The sequence below is a fragment of the Akebia trifoliata genome, chromosome 4 (genome assembly GCF_017979445.1).
Source record: "Akebia trifoliata isolate Shusen 1 chromosome 4, ASM1797944v1, whole genome shotgun sequence".
NCBI classification, from domain to species: Eukaryota; Viridiplantae; Streptophyta; class Magnoliopsida; order Ranunculales; family Lardizabalaceae; genus Akebia; species Akebia trifoliata.
In genome coordinates, this window is record NC_141378.1 from 37,700,892 (window position 1) to 37,726,350 (window position 25,459).

Below are 25,459 nucleotides of genomic sequence, written 5' to 3' on the forward strand. Positions count from 1 at the left end.
TTGAACCTTGTCTGTCTATTTCAAGACAAAGGTTAGGTTCCTATCAAAGGTGATTGATTTATTTTATAGACCTTAGCCCCATTTATTTAGAAGTTTTAAATATCATATCTCTTGGAAATCCTTTAGTTAAAGGATCCGCAAAATTCCTAATGGATTTCACATAATCGACTGTAATTACTCCGTTTTTGAGTAATTATCTCACAAAATTTTGTCTTAGGCTTATGTGCTTTGATTTTTCATTGTACGCTTTACTTTTAACTTTGTACAATGTTTCCTGGCTATCACAATTGTTCATTATAGCTGGAGTGGGCTTGTTCCATAATGGTATATCCATTAATAGATTTCTAAGCCACTCTGCCTCTTTACATGAATCTGCCAATGCTATCATTTCTGATATCATGGTAGAGTTCGAAATACAAGTCTGCTTCTTAGATGCCTAAGAAATAGTAGCTCCACCTAACGTAAAGATCCAACCAGTTGTAGACTTTGAATTTGACTCGACATTATTCCAACTTGCATCACTGTACCCTTCAAGTACATTTGGATATCCTTGATAATGTAGTCTATAGTCTAAAGTCCCCTTCAAGTACCTTAAAACTTTAGACACATCATTCCAATGCTCGGTACTTGGATTACTAGTGAAATGACATAACACATCTACTACGTGTGCAATGTCAGGTCTTGTGCAATGCATAGCATACATAAGACTCCTAATAACACTGGCATATTCTAATTGAGTTTTAGCACGACCAGTGTTCTTGATTAATTTGATACTAGGATCCATAGGGGTAATGTATGTCTAACTATTGTTTGAGACTAGGACCAGTGTTTCTAACTATTGGATCATTGAGAAGATAAGTATGCAACTAAAATCTTAATGGGTAATGTATGTCTTATCATCAATATAGCATCTGATCTTCATATTTGGGTAAAAACCAGTAGGGAATATTAAATATCTTATCGAATTTACATGGAGTACCTAATATATGTTGGACTCTTAACACCGATTTCTAGTGCGACACCTCAAGATTTCTTTTTTTGCTTGTTTAGGTAAAAAGTTTACCATAAGTTTATGAAATCAATTTTTCTAGTTCCAACCTTCTATATGCTTATATGAGTGGATGACAAATCTAGGAAGTCCTTTGTATTCTATTTTGTAGGTAGGGAGTCCAATTGTTAGTGTGATGGTTTGTAAGACTTTACATGATATTGTTAACTACAATAACAATCTTGAAAGAAAAAATTAGAATTTTTTATGTGGCAAAGAGGGGGAAGAGCTCATTGAGAAGTTTTTATGGAGGAGTGAAGATGACAAGTTAAGTACTGTTTAGCATATTGGGAAGCTCTAAGCAAACCCAAGGATATTGGGTGGTAGGGATTGAGACAATTCTTGAAGATGAATGGAGCTCTCTTGGAGAAGTGGTTGTGGAGGAACCAAATGTTCTTTGGAGTAAAGTATTTGACAGAATATTTGGGTGTCCAAAGAGAGTGGGTAGGAGTGTGCTAATTAGGATTTTGGTGTTTATTTTGATCATCCTAGAGAGAAACATTTCCTACAAAAATATTTTGACTAGTGTGGAAGTTGATACAATTGTCATGGAAATGGTGGAAGTGTTGTGGAAATGACCAAAATTTGAGAACTTTTTCCTCAAAAATCCAAATGTCTCTTTCAAAATGGCCCAAGATGGTCAATGGAAGCATTTTTCATAAAATATGATGCGAAGAATTGAAGGCCTCTTCTTGTAACCCATGGAAAAACTTCAAAATGCTCACCGGGGGTATCTGTTTGATTCAAGACATGCTCATGTTCAGCATGGGCTGACTTCCTTGGTTCTAAATTTGTAGTAATCATAATTCATTTTTTTTTTGTTTTGTCGAAAGCTTTTCATGGAATTCTCTCTTTTGTAATGTCATTTTTGGTTTCAGGAAATTGACGACATTTTATTTAATATGCAGATATGAGTACTACTTTGGCCTTTTGCGTGATTTTCCAGACGTACAATTCACTATGAATGGAGGCATAACTGGCATTGATAAGGTGATCCTTTGCCAAAATAACACTTTATCTGTTCTGTCTGACTAGGCCACAAAACATGGGATCATTGAAAACAATTACAATATTTTTCAATCATGTATTAGGATAGCTAACTAGGACAAGGTCATCATGCTGACACATTTACTATTTTTATACATCATAATGAATTATCATCTACATCGTACATTGGTCACAAAGGTTGAAGGTATTGTTTTCAAAATAAAAGAAAGTACTCCTTGGAATGCTTCAGAAGTCATTTTCTTTAATCTTTGGAATTTTTACTCGTCCTTTTTATCAAGTTCTCTTTCTTTCTTGTTTCCGATTTCAGTTCTTTTTTTGGTGCTGGTTAATACTAGTTGGAACATCTAACAAGCCAACCACATTTGTGGAAGTCCATGGTCAACTTTGGGACATGTTGATAGCTCATATATGGTGCCCCCAGTGTTGGTCTTTCACGCCGTCAGGTACTTGAATTGATAAAGCTACCTTAGTTGTATTCAATGTGGGCTTCTTCTCACCCTTTGCAAATCTTTATAGGTCCTTGAACAATTTCAGGCATATGGTGATTCTGTTGTACGAAAATATGGGCATAATAAGCCAAATGTTCAGCAAGTGGTTAAGGTCAGTAAGGAATGTTTCAGGTATATGCTAAGAAAGTGTTTATTGTTGATTGAGAATCACCAATAACTCATGTTAACTATCATTGTTCTGTTATGTTTTATGTAAAAATACTTGTTGTTTGTCATTAATGTTTATTTACATGTATGATTGAATTAGCTGAAATGTGATGGGCAGCCTTGATTTCGTTGGTAATACTGAAAATTAGATATAGAGCCTGAGTTGCTTTAGTAATTTCTATTTGGTTTATAGGTAGTATTAAGTGCAGGCACAATGTCTGTGTTATTGTAGCACAAACTATTTTGACTTGCATTAGCCATTTCTATTGGACCTTCTGACTGGTCCTAATTTGATGGGACTTGGCTTCGGTGACTTTTAATATAAGAATATATTGTACTTATCATGTAGAAAAACCTATAACCTGTTTCATCTTATGAATTTCTACAATCCAGTTTGGGATCTTAAGGGCTTTGCAATGAAAATTTGCAAGTTTGATTGGTATCTAAATCTATGTAATTTATTTTTTGGCCTGAAATACGGTAGCATATTCTATTTAATTCTTTTGGCCAGAAATATGGAGAGGATACTACTATCCTTTCTTTCTTACTTTTTTTCCATGGTATAAAACTTTTTCCTATGCCTAATCAATTTTCCAGGCATATGAGAGAAATGGAGGACTTGTGGTCAAAATATCACCAATTACACTTGTTGGCAGTAGTAGTGGAATGGTATGTCAATAACTAATATGATAGTTGATGAGTGGGTTTAATACCTATGAATTAACCACTTTTAAATATAATATTTTGTTAATTTTAGAATCTTTTAGTTATTTTTATTTAAGTTTAGTTTGTTTTATACTTTTTATGTGATTCTATGTTTTTATTTGATTTTTATACTTATTTTGCAGTTTAGGAACAATATGGAATATTGGGATATTTGCCAAACTTTAGGAGAAATTCTGGCTCCAAATTGTTCACTCTCTGAAAAAAGGAAGCTAAGCATACAAGCTAAAAAAAGTCTTCAAGCCGCAGCTAGATAGAAAACGAGAGCACGGCGGGAATTTAAGAATTGCAAAACAGAAATATTAAAATACAAGCCGCGGCATGACATGTTTTGAGGCCATGGCCTGCTTACGTTTCCAGCTTTACACGTTAATTTTTGGGGCCGAATTAGAGACGGATTTTGGGACTCTTAAACCCTAATGACTCCATACCTATAAATATGAATGATTAAGCCTTATTCGAAGAGAAGTTTTGGGTTTTTCTTGGAGGCAAAAGATTTAGAAGGAGGACGAGAATTGGAGATTGACTCTTGAGTTTTATCTTTCTTAACTTTAACTCTTCTCTTAACTTTGTAATCTAAGAATGGCTGAATACTTTTGTGATTTTATTTTATTTTCAATGATGAACTAATTTCTATTCTAGGGTTATAATAGAACCCATTCATAATATTTGATTAGTTTTCTTTCTTTCTTCTATGATCCCACATGTGATTGTTTATTCTATCCAATGTTTAATGCGATTTAATTAACTGGTCATTGATTGAATTGAATTGGTGAAACTTAATAATATCGACAGAGTTATTTTGTGTTCATGACCTTGATAGAGTAACATATGCTAATTTGAGATAGACATATACTCACGTTGCATGTGCATCCCTTATGAGAGCTTATTCTTAATGAATTCTTCTTGATTTAATTCTCATAGACATATAGGGAGTTAGTTAAGAAATATATTTTTACATGACCATCGACAGAGGCTTGTAGAGAATTTAGTGCTCTTGGTAACAATCATAGTGGATTAATTTATCATAAAGGGAAGGAGAATTCAATCAAGTGGATTGTTTGGGGGAAATTATAAACTTAGGTTTCATCACTCATTGATTTTAAATCTGTAAATTTATTCTCTGCATTATTGTTTATTTTTAAATCCTATTTTTTATTTTTGTTTAGATAAAATTAAAGTGAGATAAATTGGTAATTAGCAATAGATTGGTATTTAGTTTCCGTGGGAACGAAACTTTCTTATCACTTTATTACTTGTTTCGATACGTATAATTGTGTGCGTAAATTTAGACCACAAGTTTTTGGCATCACTGCCAGGGACTAATTTATTAATCTTTTTGTTAATATTAATTCAATCATATTTGATTTTAGACCAAACATTTTTCTTTGTTTTGTAGGTGTTTGGCTAGTGTATGCGTAGTACGGGAAATTCAAAGCTTGTTCCTTTGGATTTTGAGATTGAGAAAACTTGTCGAAAAAATAGAAAGAATAAGCGAGAAGCTTTTCAACACCATACAATGGCCGACCAAACTAATGGTAATGAGGTTCCTAAGTCTATGCGGGACTATGCTGTTCCATTGGTGGATGTGATTCACATTAGTATTCGCCATCGAGCGGTACAGAACAACAATTTTGAGCTCAAGCTGGCTACTATTCAGATGGTACAAGCATCTCAGTTTGGGGGTTCACATGTTGAAGATCTCAATGCACATTTAGCTAATTTTTTGGAGATATGTGCTACTTTCAAGTATAACGGTGTTGATGATGATGCCATCTGGTTGCGACTATTTCCATTCTTATTGAGGGATATGGCGAAAAATTGGTTGAACTCATTACCAAGGGTGTCTATTACCACTTGGGATGACTTGGCGAAAAAGTTCCTCGCTAAATATTTTCCGTCATCAAAAACTACAAAGTTGAGGAATGATATCACTACTTTCGTGCAGTTAGACAGTGAGTCTCTCTATGAAGCCTGGGAAAGGTATAAAGATCTACTTCGGAGATGTCCTTATCATGCTCTACTAGATTGGTTGATCATCCAAATTTTCTACAATGGGTTGGTTGGATCTATTAAAACGAGTATTGATGCTGCAGCAGGTCAATCTCTTATGGCAAAGACATTTGAGGATGGGTATAATTTATTAGAAGAGATGGCCTCTAACAACTTCCAATACCATACAGAGAGGATGAATTCAAGAAGAACAGCAGGAGTGCATGAATTAGATGTCTTTACTGCTTTGATTGCTCAAGTGGCATCTTTATCTAAAAAGTTGGATTCATTTGGAGTTCATGTCATTCAAACTCCTATTGTTACATGCGAGATTTGTGGAGACAATCATTCAGGAAATATGTGCCATAATAATCCAGAGTCTCTAAATTTTATTGGTAACAGACAAAATAATCCATATTCTAACTACTACAATCCGGGCTGGAAAAATCATCTGAACTTCTCTTGGAGTAACAACAATCAAGTTGAGGCCTCTTCATCTACAAAACCTATGTTTCAATCGGGTTATCATCCTCAAGCTCTCCTTAGAGAAAAGAAGCCTTCTTTGGAAGATCTAGTACATCAGATGGGAACCAATACTAATCAGTTCATGACAGAGACTAGAACTCAACTCCAAAGCCAATCAGCTTCTATTCGCAATATGAAAATTCAGTTGGGTCAGCTTGCTTCAACAATTAACAATCGTCCTCAAGGAACCTTGCCTAGCAATACAGAGACTAATCCGAAAAGAGATGGTAAGGAGCACTGCAATGCTCTCACATTGAGGAGTGGAAAAGAGCTGAATGATGTTGTCAAGGAACCGGATGTTTTAGTGGCAAAAGAAATAATTTCTAAAAAGAATGGTGAACTAGAGAAAAAAGCAACAAACTAGGAGCACAAAAAGTCGGGCTTAGAAAATATTATTCTGTACAACCTACCCCCACCATTTCCTCAACATTTCATGAAACAACAACATGACGAGCAGTTTGCAAAGTTTTTGAATGTATTCAAGAAATTGCATATTAATATCCCATTTGCTGAAGCTCTGGAGAAAATGCCAAGTTATGTCAAGCTTATGAAAGACATCTTGACTAAAAAGAGGCAATTGAGTGAATTTGAAATAGTAGGTTTGACCAAAGAGTGTAGTGCTATCATTCAAAGGAAACTTCCAACAAAACTTAATGATCCAGGGAGTTTTACTATACCGTGCACTATAGATAATCAATTCTCTGGTAGAGCTTTGTGTGATTTGGGGGACTAGTATTAATCTAATGCCATTGTCTATATTTCAAAAATTGGGATTGGGAGAAGCCAGGCCTACTACTATGACACTCCAGTTAGCGGATGGATCACTAAAGAATCTAAGGGGGAAAATTGAAGATGTGCTTGTTAAGGTTGACAAATTTATATTTCCTATGGATTTCATTGTTCTTGATATGGAGGAGGATAAGGATGTTCCAATCATTCTTGGTAGACCATTCTTAGCCACAGGCAGAACTCTTATTGATGTGCAAAAGGGGGAGCTTACTATGAGAGTTCAAGATCAAGAGGTGAAATTTAATGTTTTCAAAGCTATAAAGTTCCCCACTGAAGAGCCTGAAGATTATTATAGAATTGATGCAGTGGACACATGTGTTCGACAAGACTATGAAGAAACACTCCCATTTAACCAGCTTGAATTAGCAATCATTAATACATACAATGAAAAAGATTTGGAGTGTTTGGAGTTGGTGAACTACTTGGAGGCTATACCAAAATTCTGTCGTTCTAAACCAGAAATTGAATTGTTAAAAGTACCCCTATTAGGTTCTCATTTGAAGCTGTCAACTGAAGAATCATCATCATTAGAGCTCAAGTCTCTTCCTAGCCATTTAAGGGAGTTGCGAGTTTATAAGAAAACATTGGGATGGTCCATAAGGGATATTAAGGGGATTTGTCCTTCTACCAGCACACAAAAAATCCGTATGGAAGAATATCATAAGCCCTTTATTGAGCACCAACATCCACTTAACCTAATCAAGAAGAAGGTAGAGATCTTTGATGTGTGGGAAATTGACCGTAAAAAATCCATCATCACTCTAGCAAACCTGGAGTGACTTCAGACAAAGTCGGGCTGATGACTTTAAAACAAGTGCTTTTTGGGAGGCAACCGAAGTGTTTTAAACTCTATCTCTTCGTTTATTTTGAGTTTCATTAGTTTTTCGTTAGTTTTTTTTTATATAAAAAAAAAATAAAATAAAATAAAAAATAAAAGTTATTAGTTTGTTTTTATTATAATTTTTAGAATTCTCTTTGATCCTATTTAATTATGTTTTGTTGAAACATGTTGGGAGTCTCTAAGCAAATTAACTGCATTAGCAACATGACACAAGTCATTGGCAGCACAGCAGAAGCCTCTACTCAATCATAGTTTCAACATTTAAAGCAGACATTAGTTCTGATCTCTTAGTTCGAAGATGCCATGGCTTAACTCTTCTCAGGCCAAGGTATTAGTCCATGATAGAACTGATCAGAAATATAAAAATGCAGGCCATGGCATGATACTCTACTAGGCCTCGGCCCAAAAATCATACTCACATAGAAAATGGTTACACTTACCTTAATATTTCGAATGTTACACAATTTCACAACCAATCTTCTCTTCGTGCCTCAACGACAGAAAACTCTTCATCTCTCTCCATCTTTTCTAGCATTATTTATACGTTTCCCTCTCAATATTCAAGGGTGGCTAAAGAGAGATCAAATCCGTGAACACGATTTCATCAAATTTCAACAGATCTTCCAAGTACTTTCTTTATCGATTTAACCAAATCAAGTGGAGTACCATCAGGTTTTGTCTGTAAGTTTTACATTCAATTAACCTATATTGCATATTGAGAACAAAAATATTGACTATTTGGATTGGAAAATTTGACGGGAGTATTTAATGGATTTAATTGGTGATTGACGCTAAGTGATTGATGTTGGAATGGGTATTGGATTGTTTGATTGATGGAGTATTTTGTGCTGCAATATGTACGATCTTCTTTTGTGACAGTAGCTGGTATTACTAAATTTTGGGGAGATCATTAAATTTTTGTGCATACCAGGTGTTTGTAAAAAGTTCAATGACAATGAAAGAGGTTTGGAAGGTTAAGCTGTTGAAAATTTTGGGGGTTGTTTGATATACATGGTGCTTGCTGGATATAATTGAGTGCAATTGTGATACTTGTCATTCGGCTGTTGGTGATTGGGTTACGATTACTTGTTGCTGGAGTCGTGATTTTTGGCCACCAGTTGTGAAAAGTAACATAACACAAACTTCACCATTTCATCACTACCGCCAGGATTGAATGACAATAGCAATGAAGATGACGTAGATGATGCTGATGACTCCTGACCGCCAATAAATATGTCAGGGAAGTTCTTTCACCTACCTTTGGTTCTAATTGATTACATTAAGGACAATGCAATAACTAAGTTTGGGGGTAGGAGTAGTATTTTTTTGAAATTTTTTTTTTTATTATTTTTATGTTTGCTTTAACGTGTTCAAGTTTAGGTTTTGGTGTGTTTAAGTTAGTATTTAAAAAAAAATTGTGTTTTGTGATGATTTTTGTTTAATAATCTACAACCAATGATAATGATTTTGATTGAATATATAGATGGTTCTTGGAAAATGATTGAAGTGGAACTTGTCTATGTGCTTGATCCTAATGAAATTCAGCATTGTTTTGAACTCTTTTACATTGAGCTTATAATCTTGATGCACTTGGTTGTTTGATACACTTGAGAAGTGTTTATGCTTTTGAGTGTGATCCATGATCTCAATGAACTCTAGAACTTATTTGATTGTTACTCGAGATGAAATCCTAGGTTGCACTTGATTAGGGATATGATTTAGGTCATTCTTGGATCGATTGAGCCTTTTAAACTTACCTATGTTGATTTTATCACCAGTCTTCCCCATTGAGCCGTGTCTCCCATGTTCTTTGGCACCCACAGTTCTAACCAAGCCTTTTTGTCTAATTTTTCCAAAATTTGACCCATCACCTCTTAGGCATATTGATTGCTATTGGATAATTTTGAGCTATGCCAAATAAGGGTTGAAGGTGAAGTTTCGAGAATGTGGAAGGCAAAGTTTTAAGAATATTCAATTGAAGGTTTGGAAAATACTTATGGTGAAAAAAAAAAACAAAATTGTCTCATTACTACATCCCTTCTTGTTAAAGAATACATTGAATCAGATAAGTTTGGGGGTGCAGTGGGCTATAAAAAAAAGTATGAAAAAAAATGGTAAATAAAAGGTTGTCAAGGGAATGAAGTAAAACAAGATTGAGAATGCGGAGTGACTTGATGTTGAAATGTAAGTTTGCGCTCTATGAGAATCCTAAGAGATTGATGTGTTTAAGGGGTGATCTGAGCCACAAAATTTCCTTTTCTCCTACCTTTAACCCAACCACACATTACAAGCTGAATAAAAGTCCTATTGATTCTTGATTGAGTGGCGACCTACATTAGTGGAGAATAGCATGAAAAATAAGCCCATGGAGTTCATCAATGTCAATATCTAGAGATCACCTGTGTTTACGCTTAATTGAATAAACTGATTTGAGTTGAAAACTGATTAAGTGATAAGGAGTTGCTTGCACATATATAGGGGGTTCAAGGTGAGGTTGAATGACATTTGGGTTGAAAATCTAGACTGTTTCAATTTTTAAAGTTTTTTTAAAAATTCTGAAATTTGCACAATCTTTGAGGCAAGTGTGGAAAATCAAGCTAGTATTATCACTTGTGTTTTAGATTTCTTTCCCTTAGTTAGGTTTTTCTTTGCTTTTTATTTTGCTCGAGGACTAGCAAAATATTAAGTTTGGTGGTATTTGATGAGTGGGTTTAATTCCTGCGAATTAACCACTTTTAAATATAATATTTTGTTAATTTTAGAATCTTTTAATTATTTTTATTTAAGTTTAGTTTGTTTTATACTTTTTATGTGATTCTATGTTTTTATTTGGTTTTTATGCTTATTTTGCAGTTTAGGAACATTGGGATATTTGCCAAACTTTAGGAGAAATTCTAGCTCCAAATTGGTTCACTCTCGAAAAAAGGAAGTCAAGCATACAAGCTAAAAAAAACCTTCAAGCCGCAGCTTGATAGAAAACGAGGCCGTGGCGGGAATTCAAGAATTGCACAACAGAAATATTAAAATACAAGTCGTGGCATCACATGTTTTGAGGCCATGGCCTGCTTACGTTTCCAACTTTACACATTAATTTTTGGGGCTGAATTAGAGACGGATTTTGAGACTCTTAAACCCTAATGACTCCATACCTATAAATAAGAACGGTTAAACCTTATTCGAAGAGAAGTTTTGGGTTTTTCATGGAGGCAGAAGATTTAGAAGGAGGACGAGAATTGGAGATTGGTTTTTGAGTTTTATCTTCCTTAACTTTAACTCTTCTCTTAACTTTGTAATCTAAGAATGGTTGAATACTTTTGTGATTTTATTTTCAATGATGAACTAATTTCTATTCTAGGGTTATAATAGAACTCATTCATGATATTCGACAGAGTTATTTTGTGTTCATGACCTAGATAGAGTAACATATGCTAATTTGAGATAGACATATACTCACGTTGCATGTGCATCCCTTATGAGAGCTTATTCTTAATGAATTCTTCTCAATTTAATTCTCATAGACATATAGAGAGTTAGTTTAGAAGGGTATGTTTTACATGACCATCGACAGAGGCTTGTAGAGAATTTAGTGCTCTTGGTGACAATCATAGTGGATTAATTTATCATAAAGGGAAGGAGAATTTAATCAAGTGGATTGTTTGGGGGAAATTATAAACTTAGGTTTCATCACTCATTGATTTTAAATCTGCAAATTTATTCTCTGCATTATTTCATTGTTTATTTTTAAATCCTATTTTTTACTTTTGTTTAGATAAAATTAAACTGAGATAAATTGGTAATTAGCAATAGATTGGTATTTAGTCTCCGAAGGAACGATACTTTCTTATCACTTTATTACTTGTTTCGATACATATACTAGCGTGCGTAAATTTAGACAGTAATAGTTTTTGTGATTTTTATTGAGTTTAGTCCACATCGGATGCTCATTGCTTTGTCTCTCTCTCCTTATAAGGTCTTGAGCCTAGCCTAGACTCACTGCCAATTGGTTTTGAGTTGGACTCCCAAACTTATCAATTTTCACTTTGCAATCGTCTTTGTAGGTCACGATTAATTACTGAACTCAACATGCCATGTATTGATAATTGATTGAGGTTAAAACTATTAAGAATTGGACCCCCAAACTTACAATTACACTTGTTGGCAGTAATAGTGGAATGGTATGTCAGGAACTAATGGCAATGGTTTTTACCAGCATTTTTAGGCTAACGACAGTGTTTTTAGATTAGACTTTACCCCAATATCATCGAAGCCTATCATCAATTGTTATTTGTGAAAGATCGTAACCGTTGAAACATTAGACAACTCTCAAACCCACAATCAATGAAATTAACCCACAAACTGATCCTCTTTGGATTAGTTTGTAGAGGTAGAGAACAAAAGAAATGTTGTCTATTCTGTTATTGTTGAATGAGAAATTGTTGTACCTATAAATTCACACATATCTGGGTGTTCAAGATTATACAATAGAAAACCTATAGGTCATGATTGGACCTCTTTCCGGACTTCTTTAGTACTGAACTATTAAGTTACAATCCTAAACATCTAAAAAAAATTCGAATTTTTGGAATAGATATACATGTGGGTTGAGTTTTTTTTTTACGGGTGCCAAGAACATGCTGCTAGATTTCAGTATGAAATTCTGCTAGATCCCAATGTCAAGAAGGTTACAAATTGAAAATCTGGATTATACTTTTTTTTTTCTTTTTCTCTAGTATACATGTTGCTAGATTTCAATATGAACAAAGTTCTCTTTTACAGCCAGAGCATTGGGATGAAGTAGAATTCATTCCAGATCCCGACGATAAGAAACCCAAGGTACATAATTGTTCTAAATATGAAATTGTACCCCTAAAAACAGAACAAAAATGGGTAATAAATTTGAGTACCATACCTTGAATGAAGTTGAAATTTTAGATTAAATGGCGGATTCCTATTTTTATTTCGTTATATTTGTTAAGGTTAGCATTTTTGCTTTATTTGAATGCAAGCATGCATGGCTCTTGGACCATCTATTTGTGAAGAGGCATCTTCCAATTTCCTCGGTATCTGGTTCCCTCACTTTGCATAGTGACAGGAGACGATCTTAGATTCACCTTCCATCAACATTTGATGTTCGAAGATAATTAAGGTAAAGATCATTTTAGATATCAAGTGTTCTATTTACAATGGAGATTAACTTGACCCAAACATACAATTCATTTTTGATGGTCTGAATACAATTCATTTTTGTTTTTCTTTGAACCTAAATACTGTAATCTAAAAAGTAAAAAAAAAAAAAAATCCTACAATTTTAATTCATACAATTCACTAAAGTGGGCCAATTGTTTTTTGCGTTCTATTCGCACTATTTTAATAGAAAATGAACCTAGCAGTAGTATTATGCCAGGTTCATTAATAATGTGTATATATTCTAAATATATGTTCATGCATCTCTAGCTGAAGTCTTTGTCCATTTGAAACTATTTTGTTTTTTTGTGCATTTAGAGAGCTTGCTTATACGTTTGGTGGTCTGAATTTGTTAGCTTGAAGGAAAGTAGCCAGAAAAATAGTTGAACTACATATCTATGTTGTGACGAGTTACATATTGTGTGGAGAAAAGGGGAAGATTACTGCAGTAATTCAATGGAAGCCAGCACTAGACAATTGGAGGCCTAACTTTCTCAACAAAATGGTGAGTAGATGAGATTCTCAACTAGTCAGACATGATTGGGAGTTCAACTTTTATATGAATGTCCGTGTCATAAGTTTGACACTTGCATCCCTTAATGCCATGGCAAACACTCTTTTGTGCCCAACTTACTAGATTGATATTGGGTTTACCCTTTGATGACCCTAGACAACAAAAAATGGCCTAAATGGTGATTTTTAGCCCTTGAATTTTATTATTCTTGTAGGTGGTCTTCAGTCATTTGATTTGACCATGCGTCTTTGGTATTCGAATCAACATATTGAAATCACCAATCAGGCTGATTTTGTGTAGGCCCACTGAGAGGTGAGGCATTTATCCATGGTACCAGTTGGCCTGAATGTGCCACATGGTAATTTTGGCATGGGCACCCATGCCAGGTTCTCCCATTGAGCTTTAAATCATTCACCAAGCCAATCATGCACCTTCTCACAGCAACTAAGTTCAATGATGTGAAATCTTAAAAAGGGACTGCACTCTAGATGGCCCCTGAGGTGTGCATTTTCCCTTTCAAAATGTTGTATTCTTCTGCATTTTGTTGTGGTAATTGTGTAAATTTATTTTATTTTATTTTTCCTTAACACCTTCACCGCTTATCTGATGATACATTAATCCTATTTTTCCATTCAACTCTTATCTAAAGTCATATCATCATGGAAAGCATATTGCATTCTGTATTTGTGTGGAAGGGGAGCTAACTGTTTATCCCGTTTTTCCTTTTGATTTATTTTTCCTCGTAATAGCTACATGGAGTCGGTCAATGCGATTAATGGTCTATTGCTGATTCTGTTATGATTGAGGTATGATGTGGTTGGGTTTTCCCAACTTTTTATTGGATAGCCTTGTCAATTTGTTGTGCTTATGCAAAGCTTGTTTATTGGTGTACAAGTTTTGTATTAACTGATATTCTAAATTGGCAGGGCTGTGTTGTTTAATTTTTGTACTTTCTATCGTACTTTTGTACCGTAATAAACCTGAAAATGAACCGGGCAGCAGTATTATGCCTGTACAGTACTTTTCTCAACTTGTAATTCTTATTTATTTTCTGTTTCTATTGCTAAAAGATAAAACAAGAAAAGAAAAATTCTTAAAACTTGTAATTGTAAAGTTAGCACTTAGTTTTCATTTACTTTTTATTATTTAGCTTAACTTTTATTATGTTTTAGGGCAAGGCTTACCCTACTCAATGTGAGGCCCTCACGATGGTTTGTGCTCAGGTAATGTGTAGTCTATACGTCCTTGTTCATGTTATATAACGTAAATATTTGGTCGTATCATCAACAAACAGTTTCATAAACATTAGAAAATTGTAATACTCATCAATTTTTTTTTCTGTAATAATACTTTTCACAAATCTCAGACATGGTCACAAATTTACAAGCACGCTTATTGCTAGATAAAAGAAGGTTTTCAGTTGGTAAAATTTTATATGGTTAAAAAAATTTGTTTGCTGAGTTCTACTAATCAATGTGTTACAACCTTGCAGGTTATGGGGAACCATGTGGCCATTACAGTTGGTGGATCAAATGGTCATTTTGAACTCAATGTATACAAACCACTGATTGTTAGTGGCCTTCTACGTGTACGTTCTGTTTTACAGTATTATTAGGATATATATTTGGAAAAACAAAGTACATAACAAAAACTTGAGAATCATTTTGGCTCTTTTAGTGGCAATATTTGATACTTTGGGGCGTCATGAAATTTCATATTTTGGGCCTCAAGTCATTCCATGCGACTGTTCTATACTCGTTTTTACCATCTCAACATGACAATGGTTGGTATTAAGAAGATAGCATTTTGTATTTCCACTGATTTTGATTTTGGAAGGGAACCACAGTGCCATACCCTTTTTCCAGATTGAAAGCGCCCCTCGATCCGCGGGGTGCGCGGATCCGCTTTTGACCTTTGAGGTATGGGAGTTGCCACATAGTTATTACGGTCTAGGAACCAAACTGACTCTAAAAAAAGTAAACTAATCTACGAAAGAAAAAAAAAGGGGGTCCGGGGATCATGTTACGGGGTTGGAAGGGGTTATGCACCATGGTGTAGCGTAGAAGGGATGGCTTTGATCTGGTGTAACCATGGTCTCCCTAACAGTAAATTGAAAGAAGACTGGATGTCAATGACCTGAAATTCCACAGGAAATTCAGCTATGCCTATGGACAATCGAAGGTGCAAAATTCCCAGTACATCCCTCTTGGTGTTGTCATAGGCTCTAACACCTTGACTAGTAAGTTTGAGATCTTCAGCCTTAAATCCGAGACAAGTAGCCGTTTTCAGCGGGCAAACGTTCAGTGCACTCCCGTTATCAATCAAAACTAGAGGTACCCTCATTCCGTTACAGTCAACTGTAATGTGCAACGGCTTAATGTGGCTTGTCTCTTCTTTTGGGAGATTTGAGTCTGAGAAGGATAGGATATTCTCCACGTAAGTTGCCCCTACTATACTGGCCAGCTAATCTGGAGAAGTATCAAGGGAGACTTGGGCTGTGTTTAGTGCTTTGAGAACAGCCTCCCTATGAGCAGTGGAAGTCATGAGTAAACCCCATACTGAGATATTGGCCCCTGATTTTTTTAACTGTTTGATCACGGAGTTATCTTCTTCGATGCTTTCCTTAGTGGGATCTTCTCCTTCTTTTCTTGCCAGGACTGCAAGATTATCAACACAGAGTTCTTGTGGCTTAAAAACTCTTCTCCCTCGAGTCATATGTCTAACTTCATCACAAGAAAGGGGGAAGGACTCATCTTCCTCAGTCAACAAGTATGGATCTTCGTCTGTCAAAGGTATAGGACTTTTCAGATTCATTTGGACCAACAAGTAACTAGTGAATGTGGGACTATCGTAACGAGGTGGAGATAAACAATATGTTTCATCTGAGGTTAGATCAAATGGTTCATAATTCGTAGTGAAAACCTCATCAGTGAAAGTTATCTCAGCAAGGGGGTAACTAGGCAGTTTGACTTGGATTGGGTGGATAAGAGAGGCGGGATCAAATGGCAATGAGGTGTGAGAGACCATGTTTAGGGTTGGTGGAGGTTGATAGGTAGGTAGTGGATTAGTGGTGACATTTGGTGGGCTAGGGATTGTGATCTTTTTGTTATCAATGAGGTTTTGAATGGCATGGCGCAAGGTGATACATCGATCCGTGTGATGGCCAGGATTTTGATGAAATTCACAGAATAAGTTGGGGTTGTGTCCGGCTGGCAAGGGATTTGGTAAAAGTCGAGGTTGAATCGGGGTAAGCAACCTTTTTTTTAATAGTTTTTGCAATGCTACGGTAAGGGTCATCCCTAAATTGGTAAATTGACGAGGAGTTCGAGGTTGACTTGGGTGAACCTAGTTATTAGCCCTGGCCAAGGGTTGAGCTGGGGTAACGGAGGTATTGGCGATGTAAGTATGGTTGATATTGGGTTTGGGAACATATGGTTTCTTAGGCTTGTTATCTGAAGGGTTGGAAATAATCCTAGAGGCAAATGCATCCTCGAGTTGGCTTCCGGTTTGTAGTAAGGATTCGAAAGTAGGGAGGTATTGGGCCACTAGGTGCTGAGCATATCCTTGAGAGAGGTTCTTTAGGATAATCGCTACTTGTTCCTTCTCCGAAGGTCTATCCCACATTTGAGTAGCCTTGGCCCTCCAGCGACCAATGAAATCAGTGAATGTCTCCCCATTTTTCTGTTTAGTTGCTTCCAACTCCCTTCTTGAGGTCTCAATCTCAGTACTGTATTTATACTGATGCCAGAAGGCCTTTGACATGTTTTCCCATGTACCCACAGTAACTGGATCTTGAGACATTAACCAATGTAGTGCTGATCCTGATAAAGTTCTTTGGAACAATAATGTCATATGTTCGTCGCTGAGCCCCATAGTGCGCATGTTGGTAACATACACCTTAAGATGCGTTTTCGCACACCCTGTCCCACTGAACTTGTCCATTTTAGGCATTACAAACTTCTCTGGCAAATGGATTCTAGGGATGCGGTTCAGAGCTTCAATGCCTGCTGCAATTTCATCAATACCCTTTATACTCTTCATAGCTGACTCCAATTGAGACATTCTGTTAGATAACGCCGAATTTTCATCAACATACTCTTCGTCTCCATCGAGTTCGAAGACTTCACGCGGACGTTTCTCTTCTACCTTTTTTCCTTTTGGGTCATCTAGAGGAATTCCCGTCGATTCCGAGGTCTGTTCCAACATTTCTACCTTGCCTTTTTATATTGTTGATATCATTGGCAAAGGCTGCCAAGATCTTATGGATCTCTGTGAGCTCAGATTCTGAAGCCATCTCTGCTTGTTGACTTGGTACTGTGGTTCTTTCTAACCGACTGGACTTACGACTCCAACTAGGAGGTGGACGCTTAAGTTTGGGCGCAATGATAATCCTATATGACCTCATCTAAGGTAGATTTAGTCAATTTCAGTATTTCCCCCTTGATAACATTTTAGAAAATCATTTTATTGAGGTTTGTGCACCAATCCATTCACACAATGAATATTCGAAAAGGAAATAAATATTTATTCAAAAAGAAAGATAGTTTTATTAAAAATGATTGACAAACAATATGTTCTTATTAAAACATCTTTCAACAACTTTGACTTGAATTATTTTTACATGGACGCTTGGCTTTGTCTTGATGGTCATCAGGGTTACTGTCAGGCTTGACCCTCTTGGCTCTAACAACTGGCTCTTTGAATTCTACTGGTCCGTCTGGATATCCTAAGGTGCGCTTGTTCCAAGCTTTCTCAATGAGGTGTACTAACTTTTCAGTCAAAGGCTCGGGGGAAAAGAAAGCTTTGTGCTGAGGTAAGGATAACTCTGTAGGTACATCGTACTGTTCTGGGATCAGATTAGGATGGTAAAAAGATGTTTCTTCTAAACCAATCAGACGGACATAGTAGGATCCTTTGGTTCCTAGAACGGGGGGATCAGTCATCCACCAAGGGCACCTAAAATCGATATGACAGGCGAGGCGAGAGTCTAACCATTTGCTCCAAGCTTTGACTGAGTTGTGACACACTAACAGGTTTCTCTTTGAAAAGTGTTCTGGCCCATATTCGAGGTTTGATGGAACCTCTACGATTTTGAGATGATCACAAAGCCACATATAGAGTAAGTAGGGGCTTCCCTTGAAGCTTTCCCGCTCACCATTTTTTATGGCATCTAAACTTGAGAAAGTTTCAGCTAGGATGAGAGGTACTGGGTTGGCTTTCCTTGAGAGTTGAGAGGCTATATCTATGAAGGAGTCAGGGATGGTTTGGCCATCACTATTGGAGGTCAGTATGTATTAGGCTAGGATTCCTAGGCATAATCGATAATCTCTAGTGGCTCGCCAGGCTTCGGGTTTTACATTGATAGGGTGACTGCGGGAGCGATACGGGCCCAGTAAAGGTACTAATTTCAATCTCTCGTCATGGACTAAGGCCTTGGCTTCTTCCTTGGAAATATTCAGTCCTGTGGCGAGGTCACCAGAATATCCGATCTTCAATGAGGGCCTGACTAGAGGTCCTGAAGTGGATATCCTCATGATGCCACAATAATCCTCGTGAGTAGGGCATAAATGCATATACCCCATATGGAATATGTGGAGGTAGGGGTTCCATCGCTTAGCCATAGCGTGTAAGAGGTTCCAGTCTATCTCAAATTCGTGGAAGTAGAGAGCACTCCTCAACATGAATCTCCTAAAATTGATCTTCTCTACAGGGTGCATTCCTGTGACGGTTGTTTTGACTAACTGATCGATTGGGTTATCGCCGGCGGCTAACATCCTGGTTTGACACAAAGGGGTATTTTAGTACTCTTCCAAGGTCCATGTAAAATATTTTTCTTTCAGAAAATCTTGTTCTTATAGAAAACATTTTTCGGAAATTATTTTTTCTCGGAAAACATTTCTTCTAGAGAACACTTCTTTTGGAAAACAATCTTTTCTAGAAAATATTTTCTTTCTGTAAATTATTTGTCTTCTTTTGAAAATTTGATTTCCATTTTCAATTTAAATGGCTCGGCCCCACCATGATTGTTGGATCGGGATGGACTGGGTCATTATTGTAAAAGAATGGGTTCTTTATTGGGTTGGTGCACCCATTTTAATTTTCAAAAATAAATTTTTGATCCTTGAGGACAATCATACACTTTGATCTCATCATTCACATCACTCACATACATTCATCAATCAACAGGCTCCATTCAATAAACAACCCGGGAACACCCACGATAAGTTCGAGTCGTGACCTACGGGGAATGTTTCTAGACTCTAAGCTTACTACGTGTAATGCATTTTTATCTGGCCACCCTTGCCCAAGCACACCTATATACCTTTCGATACGTGGTGACTTGGTTTGATATACCGTATAGGTTATAATCTAAAACCTCAATTCACTTCTCTGAATCCAAAAACAGCCAGTTTGATCTCCAGTTGAGAGGTGGCACACAATGCTGAGCAAGGGCCCACTTAAATACCTCTCGTCTAGAATAGACGTAGTCTATCCCCCTCGTACAGTAGGGTATAGCGGGGCAAGATCTTGCTTAGGCACCGATTTTGATCAAGAAGTGCAATTGATATACTTAGATTATCTTTTATATACCTACGGGTACGAGTCAAGAGTTGTAGCTTTCATAAATGGTTTGGCATCCCACGAGGGGATCGACCACGTACTAGTACTACGTTGGCAATCGGGACATGTGACTGTGTGGCTTACAATAGGTCAAAGGCTCAGGTCGCTCCAGCCTGGGTGCATCAATATATCTCTCAGAATCACCTGATCAGACGGTATTAATGCCCCCAGTTTGATATACCCTAAGGTACGTGACTGGAGTTGTGGTTTTCATGAATGACGTCGCATCTCCGAGGAGACCGGGCCACGCACTAGTGCCACGTTGGCTATATGGGACGTGTATGTGAGTAAAACAGTAAACGTGCATGTGGTGTGTGCAAAACAGGGTGGGGTGTGCCCGGGGCCTTTTCAAACAAATGGGCCGGATCTAATCATCACTTTATGATTATCACATAAATATTAATCGAAACTATTACATTGAAACATACATATCAATATTATCTAATAATCAGGATCGTGATACACCGAGTAAGCATGACACCAAGATAATCAATCATCAGTCAAATCAATGAGTAAAGAAAAAAAAAATATGGCTATTCCTCTACGGCCCAATCGAGGACTATTTTGGATGGCGCAAAATCATTCGTGATTTCGGAGAATATTTCATTGAAAATAGGTTGACAGTTGTTGAGACAAAGAGTAATTTTTTTTTTTTATTTCTACTTTTTTTTTTATTATTATTATTAGACAAATCGATTTTCTTAAAAATTTTCTTTTCATTTTTCTTTTATTGGAAGTATGAGGCGACCAAAAATGGACCTTTGGACTGCCAACCATACTCACAGGAAGGAAAAATAAATAAGAAAATTGGAAAATAAAAAAAAGAAAAACCCAAAACTCAAAACTTCCAATACATGCTAGTATAAGAATGTTCGATAACCAAACGAGATTCAATTCTCCTATGGATCTGACATTTTAAAATCTAGATTTTATTAGATCGAACTAAAACTCTTTTATCCATTTAACGATTCTATCGATCCTGAACTCAAGGCTTCCAATACATGTTAATCCAGAAATCAGTGGATGATTCAACAAAGCTGATGAACCCAAATCTTCATCTGTAATTTTAGATTGATCGCCCCATCTCTAAATCCATAGAAATCTGGATTAATTTCTCTTATTTTCTGAAATTTTGTTTTTTTTCTTTTTTAATATTCTGAACGAAAATATAAAAAAAATTGGTTGAAAGAGGAACAATCAAAACCAGGTTCGATTTGATCCGCAAAATTAACATCCCAAAGCTTCTGTTTTTGAAACGCAAAGTCTAACACTTCCACTTGCAATTTAAGGTTCGAATGAGATCCGAACTACCCATTTTATCCGAAAGGATAAATCAGATATTAGGAGAAAGCCAACACGGATCTTTGGCTCTTCAAACAGGATCCATTAATTGAAGTTGAACGTCCTCCAACGATTCGAACCAGCACGCCAAGAAACATTCTTCAACAGAAGAAAGAGTTAGTAATTCATTAAAACCGTTTAGATCAGATAGATTTAAAGAGGGTTGTCGATTTGAAGCTTAATGACTCTTCATCAACGATTTTTTTGGGTCCTAAACCGAACGACTTAAACCAGTCAGCTTGTTGAAGATGATGAAGTTGGGAAGGAACACGTTAAAAGCTGAAACAGGTAAGGGTTTAAAAAGCAAAATCACATTTTTACTAAAAACACATCATCTATCCTCTTAAAACATAATGGGTTTAGAAGTAAAAAATACACTTTGACTCGATGCACACCACCATCATCGTTTTACACAGTGCTGTTACCAACAGCACACTTCAAAAAATATTTAATTTTTATTTACTCTTTATTTTTTTTATTTTTTCATCATTACTGTCAACGGACAACACAGCCACTGTATTAGAACAAGCAGAACTCAAAAAAATAAAAAATAAAAAAATAAATAAAAATAAATAAATAACATAAATATTGTCAATCGAACGATCAATCCTACATGCACAATACAAATAAAAATAACTCAAAAAGAGAGAAAAAAAAAAGAAAAGAAATAAAAAACATTAAAGGATAGATCAACGCATGCACCACGACAAAAACAAATAAAATTGTTATTATTTTTTTTTATAAAAAAAAACAATCTCCCTACTTCAACAACCATTAACCAGTTCTTAAGGAAATTAACTTGTGAGATCTTGTATTATTTAGGGCCATCTTAAATGTCCTTCAATTGATCCATAGAAAACAACATGCCAAATCACATATTCCAAGTTCAAATCAATGATCAATAATTGAGACAATAAGGATAAAAAAAAAAAACTCAAAATAAAATAAACTAAGAATCTAGGTCCTGTTGGCAATGTTCCCATACTTGAGGCTTTTCAAGTCTGATCCTCAATGGTCCCCAATGAAGTCGCCACTGAAAGCGCCCCTCGATCCGCGGGGTGCGCGGATCCACTTTTGACCTTTGAGGTTTGGGAGTCGCCACCTAGTTATTACGGTCTAGGAATTAAACTGACTCTAGAAAAAGCAAGCTAATCTACGAAAGAAAAAAAAAAGGGGTTTGGGGATCACGTTACGGGGTTGGAAGGTGTTAGGCACCAACCCCGCCTGGCCAAAGCTGGTCTCTACTAACTTCCCAAAGAAATTACATTGCTAACAACCTAGATAATAATAAATAAATAAATAAAAGTTATACCTTTCTGATAGCAAATACTTTATTCCCTCAGATCCGACAAAAATTGCTCATTGTACCGTACTCTTTGCTTCGTTCTGTCTTCGGATTTGATTCCTGATCTCCGAGGCAAAGTATCTCTACTTTCTTGGATTTGAATTCTTCAAGTTTATTGTAGATTTTGGGATGTTTTTGGAAGGCTTTTAGGTATTTTTTAGGCTAAAATCGAAGGAGGGATGTTAGGTAAGGAGTTGGGGCTCCAAAACTAAGGTTTATGGGAGGCTAGGGGGCTTTTAGACCTATTTCTCTTAGGGTTTATGATTTGATACGAAAATAGGGTGTGAGCACCTCTATTTATAGATTTTTTTAGGGATTGATTTTGATAGAGTTAGTGTTTAATTAGAGTTCTTTTAATTAGAGTTGTGTTTTAGTTAGAATTGTTTTAGGTAGAATTGTGTTTTAATTAGAATTGTTTCAGGTAGAATTATTTTTTAGTTAGAACTCTATTAGATAGAGTTATTATTTAATTAGAACTCTATTATGATTTTGACTTTGATCTTATTTGATTGACTTTTAATATTTTGACTTTAGTCATAATTGATTGACTTTTAATATTTTGACTTTAGTCTTGCTTAATTGACTTTAATTTTGACTTTAGTCTCACTTGATTGACTTTAATACCTTGACCTTAGTCTTGCTTGATTGACTTTAAATTTTTGGAGAACCCCCTCTATTATATCTTTAATTCTTTGGACCCCCAAATGTAGGAGTCCTTAAAGAAATATCTCACGAACCCTGAATAATTTTCCATTAGAGTCCGATTGATCGATTTTTTTAATTCAAAATTTTAAATTAATTTCATCAATGTTTCACTTTAATTATTTAATATTTTATTTATTAATTTCAAAATTTTTAATTATGAAAATTGTGAAATTACCGTTTTACCCTCGGAGAGGACTTTTCACGTTTTAAGTCGGTTTTTAATGTTCTAGGATGTTTTAGAATCGATTTTTCATAAGGAATTCAATGAAAATATTAGTTTGTGTCATTTATGAATTTTTTTGTGTGAAATGGTCATGAACTTTATGAGGGGTATTTTCGTAATTTTGTTAAATTCTGTTAAAATTGGCGAAATGATTTATTTGATTTCGATTTGTTATTTTATGTGTTTGAATGGGTTTTCCTAATCGTAACGTAGGCTCTAGGGTTGTTTTGAGGATAGGGGTATTTTGGTAATTTGATAGTTTTTTAGTGATTTTTATCGTGAAGCTTCTTTTTGATCTGCAAGATGATGATTTCTATGTTTTTGGGGTCGTATTTTCCTAGCGTAGCGTGGTTTCTAAGGTTTTGTCAATTCGAGATACCTTATCCGGATTTCTGAAATATTTCTGGTAACAAAATAAAACAATGGAAATAACATTCATCATTGGGAATCATTGCGATCGGGTTGACGAGTTGATTAATCAGGTGAGTGCAAAAATGGGGTGTCTATACAGATCCAAACTATTAAGGGAAGAGAGCTTTTGCATCATGACCCATTTTTTGTTTTCAATTGGTGGATGTAGTGATGCCAAGATAATCTTCTGTTTTGTTCAAGGCTTCTTGCATTTCCTAGTAATAACTATTGTTGACTTCACATTGGTAGACCCACGGCTACAATGCAGGTATCCAGAGACTGAGGCCAAGGAAGCTATTGGTTTGGGATTAATGTGTGCTCAAGATGATGTTGCCAAGCATTCTGACATTCAAGCAATTGTGAACATTATGTCCAAACTTGAATCATTGTGAGAAGTAATAAGAGAGGTGGAAAGATCAAGATGGACAAGGACTCATAAGCAACAAGTCTATCATTTATTTTTTTTCAATTGTATTGAATATCAGAGATGAGAAAAAATAAGCAACAATACCTTTTTTATGTTTGAGTACATTGTACTGAATGTTAGAGATGTTAGTGGATACGAATGGTAGTAGAAAGAAGTTTTTTGAGAATAAATACATTTCTATTTGGTGGCAGTGGTTTTTGTATTTCAGAATAAATTTTTTTTTAATGATCCATTTTTTTTAACTTATAAATCAAGAAAAACGACTACCTAAGACCGTTGTTTTTTACGATTGTTAAAAACAGTCGTTTTAACTGTCATTTTTTTCGACTGTCAGAGACAGTCGTTTTTTTTCCGACTATTTTGGACTATTGCAATTAAAAAACCACTCCTTTTGAAACGACTCCTTTTGTGACTGTTGAGGCAGTCGTTTTTGGCGCATTATGACGTAGTGAACTTATCCTGTGATGATGGATTGGTAACAGTAATTAGTAATTCACAAGAATGTAATACATTCTTATGTAGTGCAAACAAGCCTAGAGACTCTCTATAAAGTATCTAGTGTTTCTTTGAAAAAATAGTTGGACAAAGTGAGCTATAAGTCTCTCTACAAAGAAACCCAAATTTTCTAACTAGTACTTGGGATGAGAAGAGAGCCTACCTACAAATTGAACTGTGACTTTCTATCGTATCCTATACGACACTCTAAAGGTTACAATTCGCAATATTAACAGTTCGATCGATTAAAATCTCATACCAAACTCAGCTCGATACATTTTGATAACGACAAAGCCTAACTTGAGTTTGAAAAGTCACAAATCTATTTCTCAAGATACAAGTAACACAATTGGGCCAGCTCAATACAAGGCCTATAGCGAAACTTCAAAATGAGGCCTTATTTATATTTAATATATTACTATAAAATATAATATTTATATTAATTTTTCTTTTTTTTTGAGATGCCAAATTATTAATTAAGTTTTTATATTCAATTGTTTTTTAAATATAGAGATTTTTATTTTCAAGTAGACATGCTTATAATTAAAAAAAAAAGCTTACAAATAAAATAATTATATTTATAATGAATGATAAAATAAAATTAAACTAAA

At 35.5% G+C, this 25,459-nt stretch overlaps 1 protein-coding gene, 1 long non-coding RNA gene and 1 other non-coding gene across 4 annotated transcripts; 2 read left to right on the plus strand and 1 right to left on the minus strand.

Annotated features, from left to right (window-relative positions):
• The first annotated feature begins 4,954 nt into the window (after positions 1 to 4,954).
• LOC147404869 (uncharacterized) lies at positions 4,955 to 6,316 on the plus strand. Its single transcript, XM_086437923.1, has one exon. It carries the CDS (start codon positions 4,955 to 4,957, stop codon positions 6,314 to 6,316), a length of 1,362 nt encoding a protein of 453 aa, XP_086294049.1.
• LOC147404870 (small nucleolar RNA R71) lies at positions 5,351 to 5,457 on the minus strand. The gene has a single exon (XR_015178189.1). It is a non-coding gene; the product is annotated as a small nucleolar RNA R71 (small nucleolar RNA).
• A 6,658-nt stretch (positions 6,317 to 12,974) lies between the features above and the next one.
• LOC147404871 (uncharacterized) lies at positions 12,975 to 24,528 on the plus strand. 2 transcript variants are annotated; one of them, XR_015177264.1, is made up of 3 exons: positions 12,975 to 13,271; positions 14,773 to 14,868; positions 24,176 to 24,528. It is a non-coding gene; the product is annotated as an uncharacterized LOC147404871 (long non-coding RNA). The 2 variants fall into 2 exon arrangements; XR_015177265.1 differs by having other exon boundaries at positions 24,195 to 24,528.
• The last annotated feature ends 931 nt before the right edge of the window (positions 24,529 to 25,459 follow it).

Coding starts and splice junctions, on each gene's coding strand:
- LOC147404869 (XM_086437923.1), top strand. CDS start 4,955: ATGGCCGACCAAACTAATGGTAATGAGGTTCCTAAGTCTATGCGGGAC.